This window comes from Tachyglossus aculeatus, chromosome X1 (assembly GCF_015852505.1).
Source record: "Tachyglossus aculeatus isolate mTacAcu1 chromosome X1, mTacAcu1.pri, whole genome shotgun sequence".
Lineage (NCBI taxonomy): Eukaryota > Metazoa > Chordata > Mammalia > Monotremata > Tachyglossidae > Tachyglossus > Tachyglossus aculeatus.
In genome coordinates this window covers 131,613,529-131,637,354 of record NC_052101.1, presented here as the reverse complement: position 1 = coordinate 131,637,354, position 23,826 = coordinate 131,613,529, and the positions used below count along the sequence as shown (strand labels likewise).

The window sequence follows — 23,826 nt, the reverse complement described above, 5'->3', positions numbered from 1 at the left end:
CCAACCAGATTTAGGTGAAAGGCAAACCGGAAGGCGGGCGGCAAAGACAGAGAGAAGGAATTTCGATACAAAGGAGCAAGGGAATTGAGGGAACAAGAAAAGGGGAGGGGGAGATGCTGGCAAGTGAAACCCCCAGATATTTAAGAAATGAGCATGCCGGGTCTCTAAGATCTTGAAACATTTCAATTGCTCCCTGGAAATCACACATTGCAAACAAGCTAGACGCATATGCTACGTCTTCACAGTCTCTCCCATGTTTATTCAAGGCTAAGGGAAAAGCTTCTGTTTAAGTGAGGAACCGTCCAAAAGTTGTTTATTTTGGACAAGAAAATGCTGTTGAACTCGTTCAGAATCTCTAAATTCAAACTCTAAAGGGGGCAGTAGAGGAAAAAAAAAAGATGCCTTTATCAATTTGTTGAGTTAGACAAGTGAAGAGCGGAGGGAAGCTCCAATTCCATAGGTCAGGCTCAGCAGTGACCTGACTCACTCCCACTAGCCAGCAATCAATCAATCAATCAATCGATGGTATCTATTTAGCACTTACTGCGTGCAGAGCATCGTACTGATCGCTTCAAAAAGTACAATTAAATAGATTTGATAGACGTGAGGAGCTTACAGTCTACTGGGGGAGACGGACTTTAAGATAAATTCCAGAGAGGGAAATGGGCAGAGTATGGGCGTATGTTCATAAGGGCTGAGGGTGAGGTGAGTATCAGGTGCTCAGTGTTACCTAGTGGATGGAGCAAGGGCTTGGGAGTCAGAAGGACCTGGGTTCTAATCCTGGCACCGCCGCCTGTCTGCTGTGTGACCCTGGGCAGGTTACTTCACTTCTCTGTGCCTCAGTTACCTCATCTGTAAAGTGGATGTTAAGACTGTGAGCCCCATGTGGGATGGCGACTCTGTCCATCCAATTTGCTTGTATCTGCCTCAATGCATAGTACAATGCCTGGTACATAGTAAGCGTTTAACAAATACAACAGTCATGATTGTTAGCATCACTGTGGGTCTCTGGATTCAAGGAAGCTTTATCAAGCCAATTCCAGGAGCTTGGGGATGCACTTCATGACTTAGAATGGTGTTCCAAGAGCTGTGGCTAACAATCCCTACACAAATTTTTCCAATGGAACACACACACAGAAGAGCAACAGTGTTTGCTGTCATCTATTAACCCCCTCTAATGGCTTTACCTGATCTGACTGTAGACATGACTTCTCAAGTTTAATGCCTTGCGATCGTAATAAACATTACGGAGCCAATTAATATTAGGTCATTTCTGCAACCGCCGAGAAATCGCCGACCAGCTGGCTTATGACAAATAGCTGCACCTTGACTGTGCTGAGAAGGTTTTCACTGCTCCGTTGTGAAGAACCAGTTGAGAGGCATTCAGAGAGGAGAGCGTTTCTCTTTTTCCCCTCCTCTGAATGACTCTCTGGGGACAATAACTGTCAGGTGGAAACACCTGAATAATTTAAATGTTGCTGAGTCTCTTCTTAATATTTCAGTTCTTAAATGATGATGATGATGGCATTTGTTAAGTACTTACTATGTGCAAAGCACTGCTCTAAGCGCTGGGGAGTTTACAAGGTGATCAGGTTGTCCCACGGGGGGCTCGCAGTCATCATCCCCATTTGACAGATGAGGTCACTGAGGCACAGAGAAGTGAAGTGACTTGCCCAAAGTCAATCCAGGATCAATCTTATTAGTGACTGACGACTGATTTAACGGGAGACCGCTTAGACGTTTTCTGTTTCTTCCCTCCGTGGACAGAAAGATTCCTTCCACTGATCCATATCGTAGTGTAGAGCGAGGGCTTTTGACCACTTTGGGAACTGAACCGGTGGTCTTGAGGTTTCAGCTGAAATCCCTCCTCCACCCCCCGCCATCCCTGGCCTCCTTCCATTTTCCCAAGTTTCCCTGCCCAATCAGTCTTCCTCCTCCTGCCCCTCTCCTCTCTCACCCACACGGAAATGCTGGTCGAGTGGAGACGGGCCCCAGCAGAGGAAAACAAGTCCCATCTGTCTCCCTTCTCGCCCACTCCCGAGTTCCCTCATGATTCGTCCAAATGGCTGTATCCCCTTTCAGTGCAATAGGTAAGAAATGGTAAAAGATCATAAGGTCTTACAGTTCGTCTCACGTTACTGCTCAGAAAGACTGAAAAATGAGCTTTTCAATTTTCCTTCAACCATCATATTTCTATACCATGCCCGCTTAGCGAGGAAGCCAGAAGATCACTGAAAAAACTTGGGCTTTGGTGCTAATAAAAACAGTTATCATGGAATTCATTTCAAAATCACATTGTGATACCATACAGCCAGCCCCTATGTAGCAATCAATGGTATTTACTGAGTGCTTGCTGTGTGCAGAACACTATACTTGGGAGACTATAATACTACAGAGTTGGTAGACACATTTCCCGCCCACAAGGAGTTTACAGTCAAGAGAGGATACGTGTACAAGCGCTTTGGGACTGAGGATGGGGTGAATACCAAGAGCGCAAAGACTAGAGATCCAGATGCACAGACTACCTTGATAAACACACCTGCTTGGCAAACAATCAGAGGTATTTATTGAGTCTTTAATGTGTGCACTCAATTGTGCAGTACTGTGTATTGGGCTCTCCCAAACACAAAGCGCTTGGGAGAGCACAATACAACAGAGTAGGTGCGTTCCCTGCCCACGACGAGTTTATCGTCTAATAATAGCAATGATTGTGGCATCTGTTAAGTACTTACTATGTGCCAAGCACTGTACTAAGCGTTGGGGTAATCAGATTGGACAGTCCCTATCCCACATGGGGTTCACGGTCTAAAGGGGGAAGCAAAAAGATCCCCAGCTTAATAAACTTATCCTTTGGCGCTAATACGGAGCATCATTGTTGAGGTACCATATAGATGCTTAGAACAGTGTTTTGCACATAGTAAGCGCTTAACAAATACCATCATTATTATATAGACTTTAAAGAACAGTTTTCTTGCGATAGAACTGTGGAATCGCAGATTATCACAACATTCTTTCTCTCCTATTTGATAATAATAATGGTGGCATTTATTAAAGCATTTACTATGTGCCCGGCACTGTTTTAAGTGCTGGGGTAGATACAAGGAAATCAGGTTGGTCACAGTCCCTGTTCCATGTGGGTTCACTGTCTTAATCCCCATTTTACAGATGAGGTAACTGAGGCCCAGAGAAGGGAAGTAACTTGCCCAAGGTCCCACAGCAGACAAGTGGCAAAACTGAGATAAGAACCCAGGTCCTTCTGACCCCTAGGCCCAAGCTCTATCCACTAGGCGATGCAGTTTCTCCTATTTAGGAGAGGCATCTTGGAGTTTTGGGGGTGTTTTTTTGGTTTTTAGAGAAGCAGCGTGGCTCAGTGGAAAGAGCCCGGGCTTTGGAGTCAAAGGTCATGGGTTCAAATCCAAGCTCCGCCATTTGTCAGCTGTGTGAACTTGGGCAAGTCACTTAACTTCTCTGGGCCTCAGTTACCTCATCTGGAAAATGGGGGTTAAGACTGTGAACCCCCCCGTGGGACAACCTGATCACCTTGTAACCTCCCCAGTGCTTTGCCATCATTATCATTATTTCACTGGGCCTCACTTTCCTCATCTCTAAAGTGGGAATTAAATACCAGTTCTCCCTCCTATTTGGAATGTGAGCCCCAAACGGGACAGGGACTGTGACCTGATTATCTTTTTTCTACCCCGTTGCTTAGCACATAGTACATGCTCAAAAAATAAAAAAAAAAAACACAACAATCATTATTGCGACTCTGTGGAGAGGAATTTAGACTTCCGTTGGCATCACGGAATTGATGACCAGTCTTCTCCCTGTCACCCAGCCTGTAGATTTTGAAGCCAAAAAAGCTTACAGTCTGAAGGTGGAGGCAGCCAACGTGCACATTGACCCCAAGTTCATAAGCAACGGGCCGTTCAAGGACACGGTAACTGTGAAGATTGCAGTGGAAGATGCCGACGAACCGCCCGTGTTTCTAGCGCCCAGCTACGTTCACGAGGTCCAGGAGAACGCGCCTGCTGGGACTGTGGTGGGAAGAGTTCATGCCAAAGACCCCGATGCTGCCAACAGTCCAATAAGGTACTGGCTCCTCATTAGCCCGCGGGGCTAATGCCCAGAATCGTGTTCCCGTAAGTGACGGGGAGGAATAGCTGACCGTGAGGTAGTGGCTCCGAGCGGACCACAAGCCGAACGTAACAAACCCTGACCCCTTGAGAGAACGAACAAGATCCTGAAACGCGCAAACAGAGGTAGAGCGTGTGGGTCGTACAGCACCGAGGCTTTACGGCCGTGGTTAACTTGGCTCACGGGCAGCGTTTCGCTTGGATTTGTGTCGTGGGCCCATTCGAAACGAATGACTTCTGTTGGTGCGTCTTTGGTTGGTCCAACAAGTTCCAGGGCTGACCCGTGGGACCGGGAGCTGCTAGCAGCTCTGTGCCACTCTCCATCCATCCATCAATCAAGCAGTGGTATTTATCGAGCGCTTACTGTGTGCCAGGCACTGTACTTAGCGCTTGGGAGAGTCCCATCCAGAGTCCGTAGGCAGGTTCCCTGCCCGCGATGCGCTTAGAGTCTTGCTTACTCTCGTCATTCTATAGCCTGACTGGACTCTAGGGACTTTTCCTGCGGCTTCTCCCGAGATTTTTCCCGGGGTGGCAGTAAGGCGGGGGCGCGGGAAGCAGAACTGGGGGCTCCAGAAAGGCCAAAACCAGATGGTCGGTCAAGTGAAAGTCCCCGTCGAAGGGTCCAGGGAAAGGGCTCTCGGCGGGCAAAGTAGCATTTGACTTGTCTGATCAGGGTAGATAAGCATGAGCAGAAGGTAAGTTTGCCTCACCCTTCGGCTGGTTAGAGGTTTTCTCATACTTGACCCCTGCAAAGCGACTTTAAACACAATATGGAGCAAATGCTGGGGTGCCTAATGGGGTGCTTACTGTGCACACGGTAAGCGCTCAATAAATATGATCGAATGAATGGTCTAACTGGTTAACTGCATCATCTTCAGATACTCAATCGATCGTCATACTGACCTCGACCGATTTTTTAACATTAATCCGGAAGATGGTCTTATTAAAACCACAAAACCCTTGGATAGGGAAGAGACCGCCTGGCTGAACATCTCCGTCTTTGCCACTGAAATTCGTAAGTGTCCGCTGAGGGGTTCCTATCTCCTTCGCGCTTAGAGACGGCGGGGCGTTAAAATGAAAAAAAAATAAAATTCCCCAAGAAAATATGAGATTGTTAGGCCCAGTGAGGTAGGGTGGCCTAGTGGTAAGGAGATGGGTCTGGGAATCGAAGGAGCTTGGCTCTGCCACTTGCTTGCTGTGTGTTCCTGGGCAAGTCACTTAACTACTCTGTGCCCCAGTTTCCTCATCTGTCAAATGGGGATTCAGTACCTGTTCTCTGTCCCCCTTAGACTGTGAGGCCCATGTGGGACAGGGGTTGTGTCCACCCTGATAATCTTGTATCTACCCCGGCACTTAGTACAGTGCTAGGCACATAGTAAGTGCTTAACAAAAACCACTATAACAATTATCATTATTATTATTATCATTAATCAACTTAAGCTGGTTAGCTTGGGGAATGCGTTGGGAGATGCTGGTTCTGGCTGAATGAGGGCCCAACACGCCTCGAGCACCGCGGTTCATCGGCCGGAACAACTGAAATCTCGGACTGCTGGAATCGAACACAGGTTTAGTCGAACATGAATCTTTTTCATCAGTCTGGCAAAGACAGAGAGAGCCAATTTCAGATATTTGGCATTTTCTTTGCCGGAGAAGGACAGCTTCTCCCCGCAGCTTGAAAGCGGCAGTGTTCTCGGAAGAGAGAATCAGCTGGTTTGGGTTTTAAAACGCAGTTTCGAAAGCTGTTGTCCTCCCCTCCCCTCCCCCCAGGCATCCGCTCAGGTAATTCCAAGGGTTTTAGGTGGAAGCCCAACTTGATGAGGCAAATTTACTCAGTTGCTAGATTTCTGAATGGGGCGGGAGGTAGGGGGAGGAAGCCAAGGGACGGGGGAGGAAGAGGGAAGGAATTAACCCGAGAGGGAGCTGCGTTCGGCTCAGTAACGGACCCGGAACAAACCGCACCGTGTCATTTTCCTTGATTTTTTTTTTTCTCCGTAGACAACCGCCACCAGGAAGCCAAAGTTCCCGTTGCAATCAGGGTCATTGACGTCAATGACAATGCTCCCAACTTTGCAACGACTTACGAAGCGTTTATTTGTGAAAGTGATCAGACCAAACCATTGTCCAACCAGGTATTTTCCCTTTCCATTCAAATGGCGTGGACGAGGAAGAGTCGTGGCGAGAATTTAGATTTTCCTGTTGATTTTCTCTGGTTTTAGAATTGGAGCCTGACTTTTGTGAGACGCTTTTAACTCATAACCCGTGTTTCTCGTAATAAAACTTTTCGGGGGCAAGCCTCAAAGTATAAGGCTAGAATACAATAAGGGATATTCCATCGTAAGCATGATTTGTTTACAGGTCACCTTTCTTTTGCAGCCGTTTATTACAATTAGTGCTGATGACAAGGATGACACTGCCAATGGACCAAGATTTATCTTCAGCTTACCCCCTGAAATTATTCATAATCCAAATTTTACACTCAGAGACAACAGAGGTTTGTACCAAGGTTCATGCATATTACTGTTCAATGAAGTAGAAGTTGCAAACTAATGAATACTATATATAGCTCTCGCTGTCCTTCGTTTTCGAAGATGACGCCGCTGACGGTGAGGTCCTCTCTTCCGCATTTTGTGCATGTGAAGATAGTTCCTTGCTGCACTGATGCGTCGGCCCCAGACGGGGCCCGTCTCTGTTCTCGAGACCGTCTCTTGGTATCGCGATCGATCGCGAAGCCTCCACTCCAGGAGGGCAACCCCTCCCCCCGACCGCCGTCCGCCAGGCCGGTCTGTCCGCGGTGGTGGTCTCCCAGGAGTACCCCCCCCTGAGTCACCCTGTTTGAGACTGCGCTTCGCTGTGTCGTTTATTCTGCCCTCCCTTGCTTGCGTGTGCCCCCCTTTCAGTTCACCATTTAGCAGCTGCTGCCATCCATTCTCCTCCCGTGTCCAGCCCAGCGAAGCTGTGTTGCTGTGGGCATTGCCTCAGTGCCGGTGGAGCTGACCGCGTCCCAGGACCTCGCTGTGGGTAATCTTGAACTGCCGTTTGCGGTTGAGTCCGGTTCGTAGGTGACGCTCAGGACGCTTCTCAAGAAGTCGGGTGTCTCTTCTGTAGTAGACGGACAGACGGAAAGTGGGACACCACCACAGCCCCGTGGTGGTGCTTGATGCCCTGTTGTCGGCAAACTCTGTCTGTCAACCGCCCAAAAGCCATGCCGGTCTTTTTTAAGTTCTGTTTCCCCCATATCTCTCTTTCTCCACGCATCGATGGACAGGGTACCGCCTAGCTCGCAGAACTCGGTGACAGCATTAAATTCCGTGTTGCCAATGAAGATCTTTGGTTGCGCGTCACGCGTCCCGGGTGTCGGCCGGTACAAGACCTCAGTTTTCTTCAGGCTTATTGTCAGCCCCTAGAGCTGTGTCACCTCTCCACAATGACTCCCGCGCGTATGTGCCTCAAGAGCACAGTCGTCGGCACCCGGCAGTTCCCGGGCGACTGTGGCAAACACTTTCCGTGCTGCTCAGGCCGTCGAGTTGGAAGCGTTTCCCAGTGAATCGGAAGCACAATCCGACCCTGGCTTCCCGATTCCTCGCTGCCTCCTCAGGTGTGATGGCAGGGAATAGGTTAAGTAGGACTGGACCTCCCGCCTGCTCATTCCAGAAGTGGTGGGGGCGAGGATCAGGCAGGGCACCTTCAACCTCGCTTCGCCCGGCCTCTCCATCGTGGCGTAGGCCTGAGGGTCTTGGTGACCGTCTCCACGCAGTGGAACCCAATTGCCAGAGAAAACAGTATAGGGGCCTCAGTTGTCGCTCCCTGCATTTTTCCTGCATCTTTCGTGCTGCCAAGATCATATCTGCTGTGCTGCGCTTTGGTCCGGAGCCACGTGGTGATTCGGGTAGCACGCATGGTTGACTGGGTTCTCCAGTACCCTGGCCGAAAACATTCTGGGTAGACTCTTGCCGGCAAACAGCAAGTGGCGAGGCTGCCCGGTAGTTTCCACCTTCGGGCTCGCCCGTTTCTTCTTGAAGATGGTGACGCTGATGGCGCCTTTGAAGTTCTGTGCCACCTCCTCACCGTTCTGTACGCTGAGGAAGGAGTCACGCAGACGTCTGAGCCTCAGGGCCCCCTCCTTCCTGGTAGAGTTCTGCCATCAGAGCCGAAGGCTTCACCAAACGCTGTAGTGCTGGGTAACCCTATTCTCACGAATCCGCAGCAGTGGATTTTTCACTTCAAAATGAAAACGATTGTCGAGGTAGGGGGATGTGGACTAATTCGCTACGTATCAAAATCCATCCAAATTAGTCGTATTTGCATATTCATGAAGAATTGAACAATCTGAAAGGGGCTTGTAGGCAAACAAGTTCTCTTTTTAACAAGCTTCATAAGCCCTCTAAAGAAATGGCTTTTCGGAGTAGGGCTGTTGAATGAAACATTTCACCAAAAGTATTAGTTCCCCTTGTGATAAAATAATTATAACATGTGAGCTGATCTGAACTGCCAGGGTCTGGACTCCAATCAACCATTTTAAGTCCTTTTCAAATCACCTTATCTCAAGAAGGGGAAAGGTTTCGCTCCTCTCACAAGAGAGTCAGGGGTCAAATCGTGCAAGGTGTCACAGGATCTCAGGTCTCTGTGGCAGAGTACAGGAGAATGAGGCGGAAACGGGTCCTTTTGTCATGATGATTATGATGATTATGACTAGGGTGACGCTGTGAGCATCCTGTCTGGGCACCCAAGGGTGCACTATGGATGTTCTCTGGAGGGGAGAGCAAGCCCTTCCATTTCCTCAACCCCCATTCCCTCACCTCCCTCTGCCCACCCCTCGCTTCCCCTCCTTTTTCAGCAAATGAGGCAGGATATTGGAAAATCACTTAGCACCCAACTGGATGGTAGTGAAGCCCTGAACACCCCACCGAATGGCAGCGGCACCAGGCTCCCCACCCCAAGACCCCAGCAAAGAGAGTCCTGGGCCCTCCACAGGAAGGGGGTGTCGAGCATTAGGGCAAGGCTAACGTCTCCAGGGAAGGGTCGACGGAGAGAGACACGCATCGCTCCGGCCTCTCCCAAATCCGTGGATTTATGACGAGCCATCCTCCCCTCACACATCATTATCGTTTCACGTTCGCTGGACTGTTCTCTGTTGGGGTGGCTGTTTAGTTAGCAAATATGCCAAGTGGCTCTCTCCTACACACTTCTAGGATGTAGTTAAAATTTTCAAGGGAGCGTATTGAGATTTGCCAGTCAACCGGCTTTCCCACCCTACGTCCTTCCTTGCCCTCATAAATAGCGTAATCCGTCGTCTGTATTCCCTCTTGCAGGGAATTGCTAGTTTTTACGAAAAATGACTTTATTAACTGTGGCAAGCGGTTAATGAAAACTCCAATGTTTAGGGCTATTACAGAACTTTAAAGTGAATACAGTCCTATAATTATCATTTAATAGAGTTTCTTTCTACCAGCTTCCAAAAGTAATTGCGTATTGCAGTAATCCTAAAGAAGTAATCACATTCTACATCCTATTAATATCCTACTGCTTTACCAAGCTTCTCAGCTGAGGCTATTTTCCATAGGAATCATGAGACAATGGCGTATCTCACGCAGCATCCAGTTACTCTCTTATTGAATGTTCACCTCCAGTCTACCATGTAACCAAACAGCACTGTGTTTGCCTAAACTCCTGTATGCAATTGGTATCTCTAAAAATGGAAGATCAGCTCATTCTCCTGTAAAGAAAACTTTTACTCTTGATCTTGCTGATATAGCATAGCAAAGATGATGCTTTTGCTGGGTAATGGCAGATTTTGGCTAGTCTCTTCAGCACTGTTGCCCTGATTCCTTGGAAATGTTATGTGTATGTAGTGTGTCTTCCGGGGAAAATTATGCTTCAAAAGGAGCCCTCGAGGGAATACACAGACTAGTCATTATTGTTCTGTAAACACCACTTTACAAATTCATTACAAATCTGTCACCAGGGACATGTGGAAGGGTTTAATTTGCTACTTTGCTTTGAGTGTCCATTCATTCCATTTATCCCATATATTGAGCAGCAGAGGGGGTGGAACCAGACTCAAACTGTCCCCATCTTAATTCCTTCAGGCTTTAGTTCATTCCTTTTGGTATTTGTTCAGCTCTTACTCTGAGCCAAGCACCTGTTAAGCACCAGGCTAGATGCAAATATAAGACAGGCTCCCGGGGTTTTGGTTTTTTTTCTTTTTTGATGGCATTTTTTAAGCGCTTACTATGTGCAAAGCGCTGTTCTAAGCGCTGGGGAAGTTACAAGGTGATCAGGTTGTCCCACGGGGGGCTCACAGTCTTCATCCCCATTTTACTGATGAGGTAACCGAGGTCCAGAGAAGTTAAGTGACGTGCCCGAAGTCACACAGCTGACAGTTGGTGGAGCCGGGATTTGAACCCACGACCTCCGACTCCAGAGCCCGGGCTCTTTCCACTGAGCCACGCTGCTTCTCTATCCCTGAAGAGACTGGAGAAGCCACTGGGTTTCATGTAGACTTTAATCAATTCTACTTTTTAAAGAACTTGTGACATGGAGAACTGGGAGGTGGGAAAACGTGGCTAGAAAATAAAAACTATTTTCAGGGGAGGCAGATCACCCAAAGCACTAAATCAGTCCTAATCTTTATAATCTCGCCTTGGCTCTTTCATCCCCCTCGGGAAGCTTATTCCTCCTTCCCAATGAGCCAGTTCAGGGCTGTGCATTGGTCAGTTCTAGCCCTGTGTGACTTTGGAATCCCTTAACCTCTTCATCCTTATAAAGGGAATAATGGACTATTAGGACTCCTGTGGAGAATGGCCAAGGAGATTGGACAGTGGGGTCTGATAATGCAGCCCAACCTTTTGTGATGACCGGAGCCTAAGAGACCGTGGATAATGGAAATCCACAGATAATCCAAAATCTTCCTTCAGTCTCCCACTCCTCCTCTGTCCCACCCCGAATCCTTATCCTGAGATTGGTCGGAATTTCATCTTCTTTCATGTCCCTTGGCCATCTTGAGCGGGTGATGGTCATCATCATCATCATAGTCGTCGTCGTCGTCGTCATCATCATCATCGATGGTATTTAATGAGATCATGCTGAGTGTGAAGCACTCCGCTAAGCTCTTGGGAGAGTACAGCAGCAACGAGACACAAGTTCCCTGCCCTCTAGGAGTTTACATTCTGATGGGGTGAACTCATAGCAATGGAAGGAAAAAAGGCCAGCCAGAAAGAGGGAAGCCAATCAGCTCCCCCTAAGACTTCTCCATATAAACGGCTGGGACGTGCTAAAGGGCAATCATTGATGACGGAGTCATCGGTGGACCTGATTTCCCCCGTCCTTAATGACTCTTAGGAGGGTAAGTCTTCTCAGGAAACCCTGTGCTTCAGTTAGTCAAGGGATGTAGCCAGTCTGACTCCAGCCGGTCACCATAACGAATGCAAAATGAGCCTTCGGTGGACTGGCTTGGGAGTTGGACAGGAAAGGTGAGTGGCAGGATGATGATTAGAAGACTGTCGAGATGTCGTGGTTATCTCCTGCTTACTGAATGGCGTATTTGACTTTTGCCAGGGATAGTGATTGAGAAGGTCCCACAGTGGACGTTACCCTCATCCCACTGGGTTGCATAGCTACAGAAAGGTAAAGTTCCAGGATGCGTTAAGGAAATATCACTGATTGATTGAGTTCAGTAAAATAAATCCACCTTGCTAAGGGCTGCACTTGTGTCCAAAGTTGCGTGTATCAGTTGGTGAATTGAAAAGGGATTCAGTATCGAAAGGCTGCGTCTGCAATGCTTTTCCAGTCAGAAGGAACCTCAGAGTTGATGGACATGTTTAAACCATTCGGCAAACGTTTTTTGCTCTAAACAAAGAGCATAGTTTTATGGGCAGTATCAGATAGCATCCAAAGATGTGTCTGTTCTTTCCCTTTTATAATTTAAAAACAGCTAAACAGATTTTTAGAAGGTTTTTTTTTGTTTTGTTTTGTCTTAATTATTCCAATATGGAAGAGATTCTCTTGGCAGACCAAAATGGCAGATGTCTTTTAATGCCCTGCCATTTGAGTATATGTAAATGATTATGTTCCCTTTTTTGGCCTGCTATTCATTTCACCATTTGTCCTTGGTGGAACACAAAGAATCTTCGGAATGAAGAAAAGACAAACGAGACCCTTAGAATCAGATTAGACATGTCATTTCTTCCAATTTTCCGTCAGGACACTGACAGAAGTTGTGGGGATTTTGAAGACGCTGCAGGGATCCTGAATATGTGGCTTGCTGGAATTCTCTGTGTCTTTATTTTCTCCACTTTGCTGGGTTCCCCTCCATCTGGGATTGTCCTGTTACCTTGACTCAATCTGGGGGAGTCGATCCATCGGTGGTATTTACTAAGGGCCTCCTGGGTGAAAAGCGTTCTACTAAGCAAAGACACACATTTCCTGGCCTCACAGAGTCTGCACTCTAATGGGAGAGACAGACATGCAGTTACCGTTACGCGTCATTTTCTGTAGCGCTGGGCCACAGTGACAGATTTTTGTTCTTCCTTAGGAACAGAGGAGCCAGTTTTAGTGAAGTAGAATGATGTTTGATGTCGATTTGGTTGCTTGTTGAGATCCCCTTAGCTCTTGAGTTCCTGAAGAAAACCGTGTAAAACAGTCATTCATCCTGTCTGAATGATTCGGCTTCAAGTAGTGGTGAGGGTGGCGGCCCTCACTGAGGGGGCTGGAGGTCGAAGAAAATGGGAGGGAATCGGTGGAACCGGCCCAGTTTCCACCTGGAAACCAGAAACTGATGGCAGACGGAGATAGAAGGCAAAGGGACCAGGGGGAGATGTGGGAATGCAGAGTGTTAGCTCCGATTGACTTTGAGAGGAGAGATCTTCTGCTACTGTGGTCGTGCTCTCCGGATGGACCCCGAAGGTGGCTTGAAAAGGCAATTCTTGTCCAGCTCCGTCCCATTCCGGCCAAATGGAGATGCCCCTTGGGGAATGTGTGAGAAACACAAGGCTCATTGCAGTAGAACTGTAAATCTAACTCCAGGATGGAAAACTCCTGTTTCATCTGGGCAATGGGACCCTTCTTCCTTTTCCCCTGGATACTGTTTGCTAGAGGAAGTTGACATCTACAAACAGAGAAGTGAGGAAAAAGGTCTTCTTTGGCATCTGATACGTGGCAGGCTAACTGCTTCTCTTACAGTGGAATTTGAGTTATTCTCCATTTTCTCTCTTAAAGGTTCACATTGTGTATAGATACATGTATACTTATGAATACATATATATATATATATATATATTTTTTTTTTTTTCCCAAAATGTTCTATTTTGGTACCATCAAAAGCTGGTAGCTTAAAATAGAGGTGTTGCAGCCCTGGAAACCACATCCTTGCTGAAATTAAACTTCCTTTAGTGGTTTGTCAGAAACTTTCTGTGGTTTTTGACTCCAAACAGTTGAGAGGACAAAGAGAGTGGAAATCAAGGCCTAGCCTTAAGGCACCTGATTCTACTTCCAAGTAGTTGATGCAGTTGTTTGGGTTATTGTGGTGGCTGTGGTGGTTGGATGTGGATGCTATTATGCTTTCTTCTCTAGTGGCGTTTGGGTTAGGGGAATCTAGCAGGACCAGGGGGAGATGCAAAGCCTCATCTGCCCATCTGATATTTTGGATCCCTGAAAGGGAAGAGTTGGGTATCTTATCTGCTATCATCTGGGAGCAAGAGGTGGCATAAAACATTTATACCCCTTCATTTTCTACCCAGGCAGCTATTGTGAATGCAAATAAACTTTCCGATTTCACTAGAGGCCCCTGCCTAATCGCCCGGGAAGATTTTATGCCTGACGCAGTGAATTTGGGGATTTGAAGAGCTTTTATGTGCTAATTTCCGTATGGATGAAGAGACTAGATTGTCATTTCTAATTTTAAAATGGCACTCCCACTAATGTCTGAGATCAGTATTTGGGGGTTATTGAATCCAAGGTTAGTTACATTTCACTCTGTGACTCGGGTGGCATCTAACCAGTAGCCATCACGATAAATAAGGAGAACTAAATCAATAAATAGGTAGATAAATAAAACGGAATCAAAATAGTTGGTGTTTTGCGACCTCACGGCTAGAGGGAAACGACAGACTATAATTTATACCTCTCTGGGGGAGATGTAAGCTCCTTGTGGGCACGGAACATGTCGACCGCCTCTGTTGTATTGTACCCTCCCAAGCGCTTAGTACAGTGCTCTGCACACAATAAGCGCCGAATAAATACCACTGATTGATCGATAATGGAAATAGCAATGTGATGTCCCAACCTGGCTGCAATTACGATTTACCGATTAGACCGAGGGGTCTGTCCAGATAGAGAGGGCAAGTCAACACTGAGCGAAACACAATGTTCTAATCACGACCGGCTAGTAAACTAGAGAGCCCTGGCCCGCCTGGCTTCTAAATGGTAAAGAATAAGATGTATTGTTTCCTTCCTCATATGAATATTCATAGCCAGCTTCTCACGAAAAAGGTTGCCATCCAGTTACTGTCACAATGCAAAACTGAAGCCCTGTTCATATTTCAGCAGCTTCTGAATTTTTTACTACTGACTAATGGGAGCAGTTGTGCAATACGTTGGAAGTCCGATATATTTATGTGCCTCCCGAGCTGGTAGCGGTCAAAACACTAAAGGAAGCAACCCTCAGTAGCAAAATGATGAACGTATGGAACTGATGCCGAATCTTCCCTAGAACACAATTAGTCCATTTATTGAAGTGCTGAACTTCAAAAGCACCACGAGAACAAAATGGGAGGAGAGAAAGCTGCAGCTGCCTCCAGAATGGACAGAAAAATCTTTCGGTTTTCCTTAGCGGTCCTTTTGTCCGGGATCCGCTGGTAGGCATGCCTTCCCTCCCCACCCCCGCCCCTCCCACCTCCTCTCCCCCGGTCTCTCAGAGCTTCAGTGTAAATAGCGAGTTGTAGCTCGGTGTCCTCCTTCTAACACACCACCCAATCAACTGGTCCCGTTTCCCTCCTCCGCCCCGATGGGGTCCGTCCTGGGGTGTGGAATTAAGAGAACACACACTCAGAGAGGCTGCTGATCTGAAACCGCCCATCGCTTAATGCAGGGAAGGAAGATGAAAACCCACGGGACCGCCTCGAGATCCAGAGCCGATCTGGGGGATCCCATGACTCAACGCCTCCCGTTTCCTTAGAGTAGCTAGATGGGGATCAGGGAGAGTTAAACCCACCTGATGTGGACAGAAAATGAATGTGACAGTGTTAAGACTTGCTTCCATTGGAACTGCTAAACGCTTAACGGTCGTCTTATTTGTTCAAATAGATAACACTGCCAGTGTTTACGTTCGACGTGGAGGCTTTAGTCGCCAGAAGCAGGATCTCTACCTTCTTCCCATTGTGATAAACGACGGCGGGGTGCCCCCGATGAGCAGTACCAACACGCTGACCATCAAAGTCTGTGGCTGTGATCACAACGGCTCGCTCCTCTCCTGCAACGCAGAAGCCTACGTCCTCAACGCCGGCCTGAGCACTGGAGCTCTGATCGCCATTCTGGCCTGCATCGTGATCTTGCTCGGTAAGGGATGGAAGTGGTTGGGGTGGAGGGGGTTGGCTGAGCGCCCGCCGGTGCCATGCCGTGCGTTAGCCAGAAAGAGTATGTGTCGAATGTTCACGGTGCGCAACGTGTTTCTCTGAGCCTGGAGCAAGAAGTGCACTGCGGAGATACAGGCTTGGCTCCTGGTCCCCAGGAATAAGGGGGCAGAGGGTACTGGCGACAGAGGCATAAGGAGATTCATTCAATCCTATTTATTGGGTGCTTACTGTGTGCAGAGCACTGTACTAAGCACTTGGGAAGTCCAAGTTGGCAACATATAGAGACGGTCCCTACCCAACAGCGGGCTCACAGTCTAGAAGGGAGAGAAGGAGATGAAACCAAACCACGAGAGGCCAGGACGACAGGAAACCCAAAAGGAGCGGCGGGTACCACTGATTGTACAAACGTGCACACGTGAGGACCAAGGGTATAAAAAGCTATTTGAGCTAATTGCTCGTGTCCCACGATTGGCTCTCGCTGGGGTGTAAGAATAGGAAGACAAACCCTAGGTCCTCCCCGCGAGTTTGAACTTAAACATCTTTGCCCTCCCCACCACCTCTGGCCGGGGCACAGATCCTTTCTGGGCATACCCGAGAAGCCGCTCTCCCTCCGCCCTCGGGGCTAATCACTCATGTCTGCATTATCCTTCTCTTTCTCGGGCTCAGTGGAGTACAGGGAAGGGGAGAGGAGAGCTAATGGACGATAGTGGAGAAATCTCCAGTAAGTGGGAAAATCAATAGAGGACAATTGGCTGTAATTGGTTATCCACTCCCCTCAGAATATTCAGACCTAATGGAATCCCTTACTCCGACACATCCAAGGGACTGGGGATCTTGGCAAAAGCCTCTCCTGTCCCTTCCCCTTTCCAATCTGTGGAAATGAATCCAACGGGACACCCTTCTCTCCATCACAGATACGATTTGAAACAAGATGTGTCGGTCAATCCGTTGAATGGAACTGAGTAGAGAAAGGAGGCCCAGGGCTTCAGAGCGCTGTCAGTTGTTTAGGATAGAGCCCTACGGTGTCTGGATATCGCTTCCTAGTGTGTAGTTGCCAAGCAGGTGGCCCGAAATGGGCAGAGCGCGGAAGGCCAGATATTTTCAATGGCAGAGGAAGAATCCCCGAAATTATCGGACTAGAAGGATCATTGAATCCTAGTATGATGCCAGAAATAATGACCCCGGGGATGGTGGGACCACCCTCCCAGGGGGATCTTGAAAAATGGGACAGGTAATTCGTCTGGGACGTTTCCCTAGCCCAGTCCAGAGTCCCTTCTAGGTGCACTCAGTCGGTGGTATCTATTGAGTGCTTACCACGTGTAGAGCACTGTACTAAGCACTTGGGAGATTAGGAGTCGGTAGACACGATCCCCGCCCCATCCCTCCAAGTAGGCCCAGAGAAGGTAAAGCGAACGGCCCGAGGTCACACGGCCGGCCAGAGGCAGAACTGAGACTCGGATCCGGATCTGCCCCGGCTCCAACTCTGGGTTGCAGAACGCACATTCGGCGTGCAGCGTTGGCGGTACTCTCGTTCACTTCATTCGTTCAATCGTATTTATTGAGCGCTACTGCGTGCAGAGCAGCACACTAAGCGCTCGGGAGAGTACAACACTCCGCCCCTAGACTCTCTGAAGTCAGAGACGTACGACGGACACGGGCCAGGCTCACCTCTCCTGTTGATTTCCTCCCCCGGCCCCGCGTGCAGTCATTGTGGTGCTGTTTGTAACCCTGAGAAGACAGAAGAAGGAACCGCTGATCGTCTTCGAAGAAGAAGACGTGCGGGAGAACATCATTACCTACGACGACGAAGGCGGAGGAGAGGAAGACACCGAGGCCTTCGACATCGCCACCCTGCAGAACCCCGATGGCATCAACGGGTTCATTCCTCGCAAGGACATTAAACCCGAATATCAGTACATGCCCCGGCCCGGGCTCCGTCCAGCGCCCAACAGCGTTGATGTCGACGACTTCATCAACTCGAGGATACAGGAGGCCGACAACGACCCCACCGCTCCGCCTTACGACTCCATCCAGATCTACGGCTACGAAGGACGAGGCTCGGTGGCCGGCTCCCTCAGCTCCCTAGAATCCGCGACCACAGATTCGGATTTGGACTACGATTACCTACAGAACTGGGGACCGCGCTTTAAGAAACTTGCGGACTTGTATGGTTCCAAAGACACTTTTGATGACGATTCTTAACAATAAAAAGTTGAATTTGGCCTTAAGAACTGTGTCCGGCGTCCTGAAGAATCCAGAAGAAACATTCAAAGCAGGTATTTTTTTAAAACCGAGAAAAGGCTCATTTAAACCCTTTAAGTTTGACCAAGAGGATAAAGTGAATCAAAACCAGGACATCCAAGTGGTAAATACTGTGAAGTACCTTGACCGACGAAAGGCAGTGTCGAAGTGGGCTATCGGCTTCACTGGAGGAAAAAAAAAACAAAAAACTACCACTCTGGAGGAACAAAATATTTAAGCGAAGCAAGAACACTCTCATCGTGAACTTACGAGGAAGGAAGACCTTCTATGTATTATGAACATCAAAATCGTTTATGTCAATGAAGCTTCCACGAAATGAGAAAGGATAACAGTTCGGAGCTGTAATTTCGCCTTAAACTCTGGACACTCTCTATGTAGTGCATTTTTAAACTTGAAATATATCCTATTCAGCCAGCTTAAACCCATATGATGTATGTACAGTACAATGTACAACTATAATGTCTCTTGAGCATCAAAACTTGTTACTGCTGACTCTTGTAAATCTTTTTGCTTATACTTTCATCTTAAACTAATATGTGCCAGATATAACTCTGTCTTGTTGCAGTGAGAGGATCTCTATTTCTATGTCATTTTTAATGTATCTATTTGTACAATTTTAAAGTTCTTATTTTAGTATACATACAAATATCAGTATTCTGACATGTAAGAAATGTTACAGCATCACACTTATATTTTATGAACATTGTACTGTTGCTTTAATATGTGCTTCAATATAAGAAGCAAAATTTGAAATAAAAAGGATTCTTTTTTAATTCTTGTTTGGATTCTTAAGCATTTAAGAAAACCGGAGTATTTCTTAGGCCCCATTTCTAGTTCTGGCTAATTTACAATGGTGACTTTTACTAGCCCTATTTATTATATGTTTGTAGTTTGTCTGTTGCCTTGTTGAGTGTTTATTTAAAATCCGATACATTTTACAGATGTTTTTAGATAATATTCTGTATCGTCTCGTGAGCATTTTGTATCCGCTCGATATAAGACTTGTGGTGGCTGCCAGGGCCTCTTTGATATGAAACTCCCGTGCTCTGGATCTAAGTCCGTTTATTATTTGAAACTTTTGGTTATGTAATATGCATTTATCTTAATAGCTTAGCGATTCTACGTAGAAGATAATGTCCAGCTACAGGGAGTAGCAGTCAACGCCCAATGTTGTAATCACTGCGTGTTGTAAACTCCAGGATCAGCTTGTGGGAAGGGGAGACTTCCCAGCGGAATCCCGTCCAATTTTAGCCGTCAAGCCCTGGCCCCTCCGTCCTCCCCGAGGGCATCTTATCTGAGAGAAATCATTACGGACTGGGGTTGGATGGGGGAGAGGAGGAAGTTGGGGGTCGGGGAAAGGGAGGAGAGTTTTCATTTACCTGCAGGAGAATCACCTGGTCTTTGAATACCACGGCACTGTCGTTCGTAATAAGAGAAGTCGAGATTGCTTTCAGAACTGCTCTGTGTAGTGTTGGTTTCTTCCTCAAATTAAAGTGATCTCTGCCCATCGGGAGGGTCCGTCACGAGGAGCAAGGAAGCTCAATATTAGCAGAGCTGGGGGCAGGCCCGCTGTCTTCTCAAACAGAAGGTCGCTTCCCGGGAAAGGTGAAATTTACGGGGCTAGATACTGAAATTAGCCATCCTGTCGGGGACGGAGGCAATCCAGAGGAAAAACTCACTTTCACCGCTCTAAAAATTGTCATCAGAGTTTGCTTCCTCCTTCTTCTGGGTAGCGAGCCAGGCCCGGGCTGATTTTGATTCCTTCATTTCAGACAAGGGCCCCTCATCGGAAATATGTCCGCAGATCAGTTAGGGGTTGATTCTTATATTTTTATAATCCAAAGACTATTTTGCTAGATTTGCACATTTCTCCCATTCAATTTGACAGAAAGGAAACCCACCTGAGAGCACATAAGCAGGAAGGATTAATTGAAACAGGTTCCCCCATCACCAAGGATGAGAATATTTTCCTTGCCCCATTGGGTGTGTATTAGGATTGGAATTAGCTCCTGCATTTTTCACCATTTTATGTTGAAATCCGGACGGGACACTGTTGCTTCCTTTTTTGAAGAGTTAAGATGGCTTGTTTTTTTTAGTCTTTGCTGTTTGTAGAACCCTCCTAGAAGCTTCAAAATAAAATTTCTTTCCCTACTGCTTTTGTCCTTTTTCATTTGACAAACGCTGATGTGAGCGGGATTTCGATTAGTCCTGAAACGACCGTGGCTCTTGGCTTTTCCATTCTCATTCCACATTCCTGGATTAAACTGACTGCTCATTAATAATAATAATGGCATTTATTAAGTGCTTACTATGTTCCAGGCACTATACTAAGCGCTGGGCTGGAGAAAAAGAAATCGGGTTGGACACAGTCCCTATCCCACATGGGGTTCACAGTTTTAATCCCCATTTTACAGATGAGGGAACTGAGGCACAGAGAAGTGAAGTGACTTGCCCAAGGCCACACAGCAGACAAGTGGTGGAGCCAGGATTAGAACCCATGACCTTCTGAATCCCAGGCCCGTGCTCTATCCACTATGCCACGCTACTTCTGGACTGTGAGCCCACTGTTGGGTAGAGACTGTCTCTATATGTTGCCAACTTGTACTTCCCAAGTGCTTAGTACAGTGCTCTGCACACAGTAAGCGCTCAATGAATACGATAGATTGATTGATTCTCATAAATGCCACAGACCCCCAAACAGAATAATAATAATGATAATGACATTTATTAAGCGCTTACAATGTGCAAAGCACTTTTCTAAGCACTGGGGAGGATACAAAATGATCAAGTTGTCCCGTGGGGGGCTCACAGTCTTCATCCCCATTTTACAGCTGAGGGAACTGAGGCACAGAGAAGTCAAGTAACCTGCCCAAAGTCACACAGCTGACAAGGGGTGGGATTTGAACCCATGACCTCTGACTCGAAAGCCCGGGTTCTTTCCACTGAGCCACGCTGCTTCTGAGCAAAGATAGCTCTGAAACCAGCAGACTTCTGAAGAGGCCTCAAAACAGACAAATGCTAAGATAGCTTTTGAACAGGCTCCCGGAGGCCACGCGGAAGATTCGACCGGAAACCAGAACATGATAACAAGAATAATGATTCTGGTATGAGTTAAGTGCTTACTCTGTGCTAAGCACTGGGGTGGCTACAAGATAATCGAGTCCGGCACAGTCCCTGTCCCACATGGGGCTCACAAGTGGGAGAATGAGTATTGAATCTCCGTTTCACACTTGAGGAAACTGAGGCACAGAGAAGTTCCGCGACTTGTCCAGAGGTCACACAGCAGGCGGGTGAAGGAGCTGGGATTAGAACCCAGGTCTTCCGAATCCCAGGCCTGGGACTCTTTGCATCTCCCTGGTGCTGCGACTTTAGCTTTCCTCTAATATGAGGTAACCAATGTTCCCGAAAAATCAGGACTCCTAAAGCAGCTCATTGGAACCAGCCGCACTCAAAAAATATACAAATGTCCACACGTGCCGAGGTTAGGAATTCAATCCCTAAGGCGGCTTTCAGCTTGACACAACCAGGGTGTTGGGATTAATTGGGAAGCGCTTCCTGGAGCAGAATAATATTTAACTTGATAGTACTTGCCAGTCAGTAAAGACGGCATTTGGACGCTGGACTTGTCTACGAGACCAACTTCAGTTGGCTATCGACTGGCTATCAGTTTCCATTTGAAATTTGACGGACATTGCCTGTGTGCAAACGGATGGATTTTCACTCTGAAATTTTTTTGCCGGCTAAAGCGGGTTTTGGGGAGAAGTCGCTCATTCGACTTAGAGTAAAAGAGAAAAAAAATTAAACTGACCCCTTCTACCGGGAAAGAGTTTCCTCTTCTCATACAGCTTTATTCGTATGCACCTGAGGTCGGAGTGTGACTGATATTCTTCAAATGCCAGGACTTTGTGAAATGAGCAAACTCCTGAGTAATTTATCTTCACTTTTCCTTGCAAAGTGCATGTATTTCTCAGCACCAGTTGTAAAAATATGTGTGGTATTTGCTAAGGGCATACTATGTAACTTGCACTTCCCAAGCGCTTAGTACAGTGCTCTGCACACAGTAAGCGCTCAATAAATACGATTGAATGAATGAATGTGACAAGCACTGTTCTAAGCACTGGGGTAGATACAAAATAACCAAGTGAGACACAATCCCTGTCCCCTCTTTTTGTCGATCTCAACTTTCCTTTTCCCAATTCCCATCACCCAAGGTCAATGGGTCATTTTGAGGACTTCATTTTTTTTTCCCCCATGAGACACTGGTACTTTGCCTAGTGACGCCAATAAAGTCTATAATAATAATTATAGTAATAATGATGGTACTTGTTAAACATTTACTATGTGCCAGGCACTGTACTAAGCACTTGGGTGGATATAAGCAGCATGGCTCGGTGGAAAGAGCCCGGGCTTTGGAGTCAGAGGTCAGGGGTTCAAATCCCAGCCCAGCCAATTGTCAGCTGTGTGACTTTGGGCAAGTCACTCCACTTCTCTGGGCCTCAGTTCCCTCATCTGTAAAATGGGGGTGAAGACTGTGAGCCCCCCGTGGGACAACCTGATCACCTTGTTACCTCCCCAGCGCTTAGAACAGTGCTTTGCACATAGTAAGTGCTTAATAAATGCCATTATTATTATTATTATATAAGCAAATCTAGTCGGACACAGTCCCTGTCCCACACAGGGCTCACAGTTTCAATCCCCATTTCCCAGATGAGGAAACTGGGGCACAGAGAAGTGAAGTCACACAGCCGGGATTAGAACCCATGACCACTACGTCGTGCTGCTTCACTCTAGTTGTAGTCAAAATAGCACTATTAGTCGTGCTATTTAATGAGTGCCTTTCATAATGCTAGACACTGTACTAAGTGCTTCCTATCTACAAAGGTTTTACACTCGAACAGGGGAGACAGACAAGGAAAGATTTTTAAACGGAATCAGAAAAAAGACAATTGAATGCTCAATTATATTCACTGAGCACTGCACTGCGTGCAGAGCACTGTACCAAGCGCTTGGGAGGATCAAGCGCTTAGTACAGCGCTCTGCACACAGTAAGCGCTCAATAAATACGATTGAATGAATGAAGGAATGAATCCAATAAAAGTTAGTGGGCACATTCCTGCCCACAAGAAGCTTACAGCTAGAGGGGGAGACGGACAGTAATCATCATCATCATCAATCGTATTTATTGAGCGCTTACTGTGTGCAGAGCACTGTAATATAAATAATAGTAATATAAATATTGTATATATAAATATATAATATAAATATTATAATATATTATATAAATATAATAACAGTAATATAAATGAATAAATTACGGCTCTATACGTAAGTGCTGTGGGGCTGAAAGTGGGGTGAATAAAGGATACAAATCTAAGTGCCTGGATGCATGCATGCATACACACGGACGCACACATACGATGAGACTGGGCATAAATGGATGAACATATTAGAAGCGGCTGAAAGGTTGATAAAATCTGGAGCGTTGTAGATGAGTTGGGAAAAGCTTGTTGGAGGAAGCACGATTTTTGCTGCAAGCCGCCTTTCCGGGTAAAGAGTACTCCACCGACAGTAATCAATTCCCCAATCCTGACATTCTGGCTTTGGGAAGTCATCACTAATCTCCTGCAATCACACGTGGTAGAGTCCAATTTGCATGAAAAATTTATACCAACCTTTAGGTCCTCTGACAGCATCGAGCATGCCTTTAGTACCCACTAAATAATGACTTACCAAGAAGAGCTGATTCTACATTTTCACCGCATTGTATATTTCAGTGTCCGTTCAGTGCTGCTTTCTATCAGGAAAGATTGGGGCGGGGGGGAGGGGGTGGGGAATGAGGAGGAAAAACTGGAAATCTCAACCTC

General features: G+C 46.9%; 1 protein-coding gene across 2 annotated transcripts in view; it reads left to right on the top strand.

Annotated features, from left to right (window-relative positions):
• CDH11 (cadherin 11) overlaps positions 1-20,114 on the top strand; it is a 39,099-nt gene extending 18,985 nt beyond the window's left edge. The window contains exons 6-11 of one of the 2 annotated variants that reach the window (XM_038771899.1): positions 3,836-4,089; positions 5,012-5,148; positions 6,129-6,262; positions 6,507-6,624; positions 15,432-15,683; positions 17,406-20,114. In XM_038771899.1, the coding sequence (XP_038627827.1) occupies positions 3,836-4,089; positions 5,012-5,148; positions 6,129-6,262; positions 6,507-6,624; positions 15,432-15,683; positions 17,406-17,902 (1,392 nt within the window). In that variant the 3' untranslated portion in view covers positions 17,903-20,114. Of the gene's footprint in view, positions 1-3,835; positions 4,090-5,011; positions 5,149-6,128; positions 6,263-6,506; positions 6,625-15,431; positions 15,684-17,405 lie in introns of those variants that run through there. The other variant, XM_038771900.1, reaches the window with a different exon arrangement.
• The last annotated feature ends 3,712 nt before the right edge of the window (positions 20,115-23,826 follow it).